Source organism: Microtus ochrogaster, unplaced genomic scaffold (genome assembly GCF_000317375.1).
Source record: "Microtus ochrogaster isolate Prairie Vole_2 unplaced genomic scaffold, MicOch1.0 UNK1, whole genome shotgun sequence".
Taxonomy (NCBI): domain Eukaryota; kingdom Metazoa; phylum Chordata; class Mammalia; order Rodentia; family Cricetidae; genus Microtus; species Microtus ochrogaster.
Window position 1 is genome coordinate 28,859,137 of NW_004949099.1, and position 10,138 is coordinate 28,869,274.

Genomic DNA, 10,138 nt, shown 5'->3' on the forward strand with positions numbered 1-10,138 from the left:
AAAAAAAAAAAAAAATTAACAAATGAATAAACAATTTAAATTAATAAGAGAGCAAGAAAGGCCTCCTCCGCACCCAGTGACACCCAGCTAAAGAGCTCTGCGGTACTCAGCAGTGGTTAGCCTCACCGGCAGTTGTTCTGTCTGAGACCAGCCTCACTGAGGCTCCCTTACCCAAGGATGACCTTCACGCCTGATCCTCCTGCCTCCACCTCCAAAAGGGGATTACCACACCCAGCTAACAGCTCTTTTGAGGGCTGTGTGTTAGGAAGAGATCATGCTGAGTTTTGCATGATGTGTGTTTATTCTTCTTTGTTTTAATCTTGAATTAGGTATCTAGCTTCTATAAATTCAATTTTCTGGTATTTGCAAAATAGCCTGCTTACACGTCCTCACTTAAAAAAAAAAATCCAAAGAAAATGTTTTCTGAACTACAGTGTGCTATCAAATACAACAGGGTGGGGGTGGGGCCCAGAATCTGAGCATTTCAACTACAGCGATCATTATAAGTTTGTTTCATTGCTGTTAAATCAATCAGCTCCTCAGAGAGAAGCCACTCCATTGGCTATTTTATTGCCGGTAAATGTTTAAGTGCCTGTCGTGTGCACCAAATGCTGTATGCTTATGCCTGGGACACAAGGCAGAGAGATTTGTAACCAGACTCTCGGATCCAGGTCTTTTGGGACAAGGGACTACTTTGAGATCTTGCTTCGCTGACGGACAAGTACAGAGACACAGACAGTAAGGCAACTGGCCACTTTCCAGAGAGAGACTTCCTGATCAATTTGACATCCCCTCCCATTTCATGGAGCCATAACTCGGGCAGACAGAGTCTAAGCTCTGGGGTGTGCCTAAGTCTCATATACTACGTCTCATCAGAAACTGCCTCCTGGTCATCTGCTCAGGTCCCCTTCTGATGAGCCAAGTACCACAGTCAGCTGCATTTCCACAGCCCATATGCTGGTCAATCCAACTAGTATATAAGAGGAAGTTTGCCTCAAAGCAGAACGAAGCCATCAAGGTTACTCAAACTGCAATCTGTTACCGTGGGTCTTATCTTTCCGTCAGAGTGGGTCTTACCAGAACTGCACTGTGCAATCCATGTGTGGGGCTCTCTCCATAGCTTTTCGGGGGGATCGGATCCGTGCTGCGGGGCCTGGGGTCAAAAATGACTCAAACTGCTTTCGCACTAGATACGATCTTCAAACTGTTCAAAATCCACAGCTTTGGATGTCGAGAGGAAAGGCAAGATAATGAGGGGAAAATACAGAAGGAGCAAACACCATCCCACACAGGCTAGTTTGATGTGGAGGCAAAACAAGTCAGCAAAATCTCTCACACCTAGAAAATGCTGGGAGTGCATTTTCACTGGGGCAGAATCTGCCATTTTTAACTCTTTCTGTCTTTTTTTTTTTTTTTTTTTTTTTTTTTTTTTTTTTTTTTTTTTTTTTTTTTTTTTTTTTTTTTTTTTTTTTTTTTTTTTTTTTTGTCTTTTGTTTGAGACAGGGTCTTACTATGTTATCCAGGCTGTCCTAGAATTCACTATCTAGACCAGGCCGGCCTCAAACTCACAGAGATCCACCTGCCACCTGCCTCTGCTTCCCCAGTGCTGGGATTAAAAGGCCTCTGCTTCTTTTCTTTTTAGGCAAAATAAGCATCAACCTAGAGAGATGAAATATTCCACTTGAACTCCTCAGAATTCCTTCTTGGGAAGGGCTACGGTGGCTCACACTTCAGCCATCAGTCACCTTTCAAGGGCCTTCACCAAAGGGGCCAGCAGGGCAGGTATGAGTCAGGTGCACATGGTGCGTCTTCCATGCTGTTCTTCTCATGTGCCCCTCCACACAGACCCCTAGAATAAAGCTTTTCCCCGGGGGCTGGCTAGATGGTGCGGTCACTCAGAGCAGGTACATGCTGCTCTTCCCGAGGACCAGAGTTCAGATCAGGCAACCGCTCAACTGCCTGTAACTCCAGCTCCAGGGAATCTGACATCCTCTTCTGGCCTCTGTGGCACCTGCACCCAAGGGGCATTTACTCACACAGCATACACATGTACAGATATATGAAAATAGTAAATTTTTTTTAAAAAGCCATGCTTTTAAAATTCTTGACTTAGAATGACACAAATCGGCTACATTGGAAGCTGAGGCAGGATCACTGGAGCCCAGCCTGGATACCATCTCAATAACAACTACAAAAAAGGATCTTTGTTTTTAACGTGGAGATGGGTTTATTAAAATATTTTAATACAAACTTAAGCGTAAGGGTTAAGTGAGAGAGATTCAGAGAGAAAGATGGACCCCAAAACACAGGTGCAGATTTCTCAGAAAAGAGTTACCCAAAAGACCAAACAAAACATGCAAACCATAAAATTTCACAATCTAGGATATACAAGAAACAGTATCAAAAATATTTTGTAAATATCATAATAAGATGAGGTATAAAAGACACCAAAGTAGGAGCCCTAAAGATGGATACTGGGTACAGCGGTTTGAATAAGAAATGTCTCCCGTGGTCTTGGGCAGTTGAACACTTGGGCCCCAGTTGGTGTGGCACTGTTTGGGGGAGGTTTAGGGGTGTGGCTTTGTTGGAGGAAATATGTCACTGGAGGTGGATCTGGGCCTAGTCTTGCCTATTTCAAGTTAACACACCCTACTTCTTTTTTTTTGTTTTTTTTTTTTTGTTTTTTTGTTTTTGTTTTTTTGTTTTGTTTTTCGAGACAGGGTTTCTCTGTGGCTTTGGAGCCTGTCCTGGAACTAGCTCTGTAGACCAGGCTGGTCTCAAACTCACAGAGATCCGCCTGCCTCTGCCTCCCGAGTGCTGGGATTAAAGGCATGCGCCACCACCGCCTGGCCACACCCTACTTCTTAATTGGGGTTCAATATGTGAGCTCTCAGCTTCGTATTCCTGCTGCCATGGCCTGCAGTCTACTGCCAGGCTATAGCCGCCACTATGGACACTAACCCTCTGGGAACACAAGCTCAAATAAATTCTTTCTTCTATAAGCTACCTTGGTCACAGTGTCTTATCACAGCAACAGGAAGTAACTGATACAGTGGAAAAAGACACTTGCCACCAAGCCTGATAAACCTGGCTCAATCCTCAGAACCCGTAAGGTAGAAGGTGAGAAAAAAAAAGTCGTCCTCTGACCACAAAGTCATTCTCTGACCTTCACGTGTGTGCCACGGCACACCCATACCCACACATATACAAACAAATAAAGATACGGAAGTATTATTATCCTATATGCCAGGTATCTGGTCCCCCTATTTTGATCACCTTTTACTGAGGGAGGGTCACTTTTTAAAAACTACTAAATGATAAAGAGTTGGAAAAAGTTAAGGGCATCCCCAACTTCAGCATGAACAAGCCCCGAGAAGAGAGTTTCTCCCAGGCAAAGAGAATAAAAATGGCAGCCTCAAGTTGTATTTCACTGAGTCCATTCCAGCTGTGCCCTAGCGGCTCATGGAATTAACCAGAGTCTCATGAGTGGTAGAATGATTATTTTGGGTAAATTTATTCCTTCCAGGATGCCAGATAAGCTTATGTTACCACAAAACCTCCCTTTCTCCACTTACTTTTGCTGGTGTCCTCAGATATTGCCTTTATTCCCTGCTGGATGACCTCATGGAACCTTAAGGCTATCGGGTACCACAAGAGCCGTTCATTTGCTCCCAAACGCCAGAACAATCACTCCCTCCAAAATGGCCTGAGTTTTCGGTTCTCTTGGAGCTCAAGAAATGTGGAGAGACTCATTTGGGTCACCGAAATGTACTGAGAGGCTGATCTCAAGAAACAGTTCTGTGTTCGTAATAAGACACCCAAATCAGATTATACACACACACAAGCTTTTTTAGAAGTGGTGGGGAGAATGATAGCCACCCCTCAAGTATAAGAGCGACTTATAACAAAAGCCAAAACAGCATTAATCTAGGGCAGAGTAAGCTGAGTCGGGCGAGGCTGGTCCAGATAAGTCTAAGAAATCTAGTGAGAGTTGTTGGGCGTCAGGCTCAAGTGTGTCTATGAACTCTCACGCACTCGTGTGGGGAAGCACACCAGCCCACTCCTGAACCAACTGGATCACCAGAGGTAAGAAATGGCCCAGAGTCTACCCCCTGATCATTGTAGCCTTCTGTGTGATTCACTCTCATTCCTCATGGGCCAAGAGCAAGATGTCCTCCCCCTTGGCAGTCTTTCTTTCTGTGGTGGTGGCTCTGCCCTGGATACTCGTCACCTCTTCTATACACTTGGAGTTTCTACACTATTATGTTCCTAAGCTCTACAAGAACTTCATGGTTATGTTCACCCTTACAGAATCATTACTCATGAAACTGGAACCTAGGTAGGTAGGAAGGCTCCTGGAACTGCGATTCATGAATTGGGAAGAGAGGGGCCTGAGACAGGAAAAGGCAAAGCGGGTAAGAAATTCTTCAGCTCCACACTCAAGGATAGGAAGGGTCACACACCTATTTTCATTGTCTTGGGGTATGAACATACAGAAAGCCAAATGCTACCTAGAGGGAAGTTTTCCATCAGTCACATCAGAGTGCAAGACATCCCGGACAGCTACTCAAGTCAGCCCATGTACTGCCATCTTAGGACATCACACAGTTTTCTGACGGTCCGATAAAATTCTGTCACCAGAGCTGCCTCTCCCTGTGGCCTTGGAAACGACACTCTGCATCCTGAAGCTTCCATTTCTCTGGGGAGGGGTAATTACACATCAGTGATCAAAAGCTCAATACCTGGGAACTGTGTAAGAGGCGGGGAAAGGGAAGTGTGGGGGGCGAGGGAAGGCAGGGTTGATGACTATCCTGTTCAGTCAGTCCTCTAATGATGACCCTGTGTGAATGGAGGAGACAGGGAAGGGGTGTGCACAGAGGACCCCTTGATAACATCAAAGACTAGGAGAGGCCCTGGCATGGAAGAGGAAAGAGGACATGGGTGCTCCCCACCAGGAGGTGAAAACAAAGGTTCCCACCAAACACACGAGAGCTCATCACAGCTCCACAGTATCACTTCCCGTCCTCGGATATATAAACAGGATTAGAAAAGTTGGCCCAACAGTTAACAGCAAGCATTGTATGCCATGAGAGCATGAAGCTCAGTGAGCGCCAGGCAAGCGTTATGCACACCTTTGCTCTTAGCACTGTGACTTCAGGGCTAGACTAGTCTCCACAATGAATCCCACCCGGGCTAGCCAGGGTTACCCAATATGACATTGTCTCAAACCAAAGAATTATCTTCATTGATGATCTCAAAACCAAGGTGCAAGAGAACAAACTATAGCTCAAGCCCTAGCAACCAAAGAAGCAGCTAAAATGTATGTTCTGGGGTGGGGCTTGGAGGTGGGGCACCTGCTGGCATGCACAAGTCCTGGGTTCTACCTTCTAAACTGAAACAGATACAAATTAGCCATCCTTGGTATCTGGAAACAAGAATGGGGAAAACACACCGTTATCTTTTTGGAAAGCCAACCAAAATTACCAAGACACAGTCACCAAACCAGGTGGAGAAGCAGGTAGTTTTAACTTGGCACAGGAGGTACTAAATACAGGTGACTCACGTTTCTCATCGTCAGCATGCACCAGAGAGGCTGCCCTGGACAAGACATCCAACGGTGTCTCCATTCCTGGGTGAGCCTGAAGGGGAAAAGAATAGGTGAGAAAACAAAACACGCAGATAGAACTTGCAAGACTCGTCTGGAATTCTGGTAGGGAACAGCATACTGGGGTTACAGCCTGAAGAACATGCTTGGCACACACAAGGCCCTGGGTTCAAGTCCAGCACCAAAAAGAGAATCAAAGATAATTTTAGTAGTCCGCAAATCAACTCCTCCATCGGCCACAGACAGCTCTTCCAGAGTGAAGCTCCTCCTGCCTGCTCCTGGTAAGGAACAGAAACTGGGGCTAAGTCGCCAGGCCCAGGAACCCTATTGGGGCTCTAAGGAGAGACACTGAATGTTCACACCCAAGTCACTTGTGTTTATAAATGTCTACACTCGTTCATAGTGAGCCTGTGCAGACACACTCCATAAAATTTAGTCTGGGGAACAAGGGCTGTCTGTGAACATGGCATTGCCACCAGTCTGAGGGTTTGGTGGCGGTGATGACTGCTATTTATGAGTCCTTGCAGAAACCACTACCACTGGACCATTCTCTACTTCTGCCTTCCCAATGAGCAACAACAAACAGCAAGGGCTACAGGGCAGCCAGGAAACTGCAGCTCCAAATCCACAGTGTGTGCCTGAAACACTGGGCCTTCTGGAGAGTTAAAGAGCATTTTGAGTTCAACAGGAATCTTCCTAGTGTCATAGACCTTGTGACTACTAGTGCTGACTTCTGTACCCCAGTGTCTTACGAGCCTGTTTGTTCTGCAGTCCCGTGCAGTGAATCCCAGCCTTGCATGCTCCACAGACCTTACCCCAGCCCAGATGGCCAGGCTTTTATTGACACTGGACTTCCAGTCAACTGTTCCCATAGATTACGACGTAGCTGTAAAAGCAGAGGCTGCAGAGATTTAAAGGGAGAAGGAATCCCTAAAAAACGAGGCTGGTTCTGACCAAGTTTCCCTTTCTGAATAAAACAACCTCACCAAATAAATAAGCACACTCAAGTATCACGGGAACATACACTATTAATTCAGGAACTAGGAGAGAAAGCTCGCACGCCACTTTTTAAAGATAGCCAGCATTATTTATTCAGTATTAGTCAACATTTACTAATACTACGAAGGTCCCTCAGTGTGTGCCAGCCGGGCTTTCCTTCCTAATATAAATACTTCAGGCCTCCAAGGAGACATCAGTCCTTAATCCTGCAGGGTGACGTCACTGGGTACACATAGAGTCTGTACTTGGTGTTAAAGAAAGGGAAGAGGATCAAGACACGCAGCTGCCTCCAAAACCTTGTGTTGTTCTGTGAGGCACACAACTCTCCAAGAACTCAAGCTGCAGGGATGGGCTTCCAAAGCACTGTTCTGAGATGACCCAGTCTTGCAGAGGACCCATTTGATTCCCAGTACCAACACGGCCACTCACTTTATTTACCCCCCACCCCCCTCCATGGTATACATGTGGAAGTGAGAGGGCAGCATGGTTCTCCCCTTCCTGAGAACGGTCCTGGGAACAGAACTCGGGTCATCGGGGTTGGTGGCAAGTGCCTCTACTTGCTGAGCCATCTTGCAGACCCAGGAAAACAAAACAAAACAAGACAGAGTTTGTCTATGATAAATTCACTTGGAAACTCTTGAAGCAAACTGGTGAACATTTCCTGCTTGTGCTGTTACTGTGCAGCTGGGCCCTCTGCAGGGGACAGGGGATGCACACTAGTTCTTACCCCCCCTCTGCCTCCGGTCACCCTGCTAACCTGAAGCATCGCCGAAAGATCACCTAGGGTGAAGGTGGATTACAAACAGCTGTGCGAAATTCCAAACCATTTCATGAGCCAAGCCCCGCAGAGACTAAGGTGGGTTCTGAAAGGCTGATGGAGAAAGCAGCTGAGGCACTTAATAAAAGGACATCTGTGGGAACCTGACCTGAGATAAGAACAGGGATCGGGCTTGCTCTACAAGGGAGTCCATATTGTCATCCAAGCGCCAGGCAAGAAAGAGATTGAGTTCAGGGGCTGCAGAGATGCCTCGAAGGTTAAGAGTTTATGCTCCACTTGCAGAGAACCTGAGCTCTGTTCCCAGCGATTCACAACCACCTGCAACTTCGGCTTCTGGAGACTCTAACAGCTCTGCCTGGGCAGCTGTGCTCATGTGCACACGTCCACAACAAGAGCACATACGTGGAGATAATTTAAGAGAGTTCAAGGCCAATCTGTGTTACATGAGACCCTATTCCAAAACAAGAACCAGAAGGAAATAAAATGTCAATACACGTGCAAGCATATTAAGCAAACTGTAAATACAGCGTTATGTTCCTACTAATGATGAGGACCAGGTATGCAGGTCAGCAGGAGAGCAAGGACTCCGTAAAAACAAAAGAGAAAGAGAAAAATGACTACAACAGGCCAAGTATCAGCCACTAATTTTCACAGGACGGTCTAGGGAGGTTTCCCTGAAGAGGGCAGTTGAGGTGAGACCTCACAGAGGGGAGGAATCGGGGCAGAGGAGGAGGACAGTCAAATGTCTTCATGAGGGGAGTGGCTGCCTGGCTCATCCCCATGCTTCTCAAAACTGATTCAAGTTCAGAGTGCAGAGGAGTCTCAAGACCTAACTGCAAGGCAGTCTAGGTGCAGCCCCATAAGGCTGTCTTCTTCTGCTCCTACACTACAGCATAGCAACAACCAAACAGAGTTGTTCGGCATGCTGACACCTGGACTAGGATTGACGCGAGAGGAACGCGGCACACCAATGAGATACAGTCCTTTAGCCTTTCTTCATGGCCATTGTCAAATGCAAGCATACCTCATGATGAACAGATCCAGAACACACATATATGGGCAGCGAGAGAGAGAGAGAGAGAGAGCGAGAGCGAGAGCGAGAGAGAGAGAGAGAGAGAGCGAGCGAGAGAGAGAGAGAGAGCGAGCGAGAGAGAGAGCGAGAGAGAGAGAGAGCGAGAGAGACTGAGACTGCTCAGATATTTTCTCTGCCAGTCCCATTCCTCTCCTAAAGTTATCTCGTCCCCAGTCAGCTTCCTGTGAGGGAAGAGGTCTCCAACTCCGAAGCTATTTATTAAAACTTGGGAGCACCCAATGCTACCATGATGTCTAACTACAATCCTGAAAGCCATTTTGCCCTTCTACACCAAAATAAATAAGTATCTGTGTCCTTTCAGCCCACAAGGGGACAGAAGAAAATTATGACAGATATGTGATTTAATTTCTCCCAAAGGAAAGAAAAGAATTTAAGGCGTGTGTCATGCAAGTTTTCCAGGAGAATTGCATGGTGGAAGGCACAGAGCTGCCCGGCTCTACCCAAGGAGCACTAGAGACTACATCTACCTTCCACGGAGAGTTCGCCAGCATGGGCACTGGAGGAGAGGCTCCAGTGGGAGACAGCAGAAGTCAGTCAGGCTGCCTGGAAGTTCCTCCCACTCTATCACTTGGCCACGTGTTAGACTGTCCCAGGGTACTTGATGGTTTCTCCAACGTCCAGCTGCACGTGGTTAAGTACCCCCAAATTCCTGTAGGCCCTGTTCCATCAGCAGTCCAAACCATTCCCCTTGGGGGAACTCACCCTCCTCCAATAAGAGGCAACAGCACAAACCAGAGTGTGAGTATTGTCAGGACGGTGACCTTCTTAGCCATCCAGAGCTTAGAGGACTTCACTGGTCCTCATCTCTTTCTATCCAGTAGCAGATTGTAACAGCACAGAAAACAAACGGTGGGCTCCCCGTCGTCTGGGAGCAGCTTATACCCACAGCAGACCACACTGGTTAGCTAGGAAGCTGAAATGAAGAGTTAGGCTGTACTGGCTGATTTTATCAGCTAGACACAAGCTAGAGTCATCAGAGGGGAAGAAGCCACAGTTGAGGAAATGTCTCCATGAGATCCAGCTGTACATCATTTTCTCAATTAGTGATCAACGGGCACGGCCCATAGCGAGTAGTGCAATCCCTGGGCTGGTGGTCCTGGCTTCTATAAAAAAGCAGGCTGAGCAACCCAGTTATCAGCACTCCCTCCATGACCTCTACATCAGCCCCTGTATCCAGGTTCCTACCCTGTTTGAGTCCCTGTCCTGACTTGCTTTGGTGATGAACAGCAATGTACAAGTGTAAGCCAAATAATCCCTTTCCTCCCCAACTTGCTTTTTGGTCATGGTGTTTCTTTTTTGTTAGTTAGTTAGTTAGTTAGTTAGTTAGTTAGTTAGTTAGTTAGTTAGTTAGTTAGTTAGTTTCAAGACAAGGTTTCTCTGTGTAGCCCTGGCTATCCTGGAGCTCACTTTGTAGACCAGGCTGGCCTTGAACTCAGAGAGATCCACCTGACTCTGCCTCCTGAGGGCTGGGGTTAAAGGATGTCATGGTGATCAGAGCAATAGAAACCCTAAGACATGGTCCAAACTGTCACCAAAATCTAGAAACCACAGGCAACCTCTTGTAATATACATCCTCCATGAGGACCCAGCCTCTTGTAATAAATACACATCCTCCATGAGGACCCAGCCTCTTGTAATACACATCCTCCATGAGGACCCAGCC

The 10,138-nt window shown here is 46.7% G+C and overlaps 1 protein-coding gene across 2 annotated transcripts in view; it reads right to left on the reverse strand.

The window, feature by feature from the left end:
- Positions 1 to 10,138, reverse strand: part of Vgll4 (vestigial like family member 4) — a 113,634-nt gene that overhangs the window by 95,246 nt on the left and 8,250 nt on the right. For both annotated transcript variants that reach the window (XM_026788326.1, XM_005365033.2), the window contains exon 2: positions 5,564 to 5,639. In XM_026788326.1, coding sequence (XP_026644127.1) covers positions 5,564 to 5,627 — 64 coding nt within the window. In that variant the 5' untranslated portion in view covers positions 5,628 to 5,639. The remainder of the gene's footprint in view (positions 1 to 5,563; positions 5,640 to 10,138) is intronic.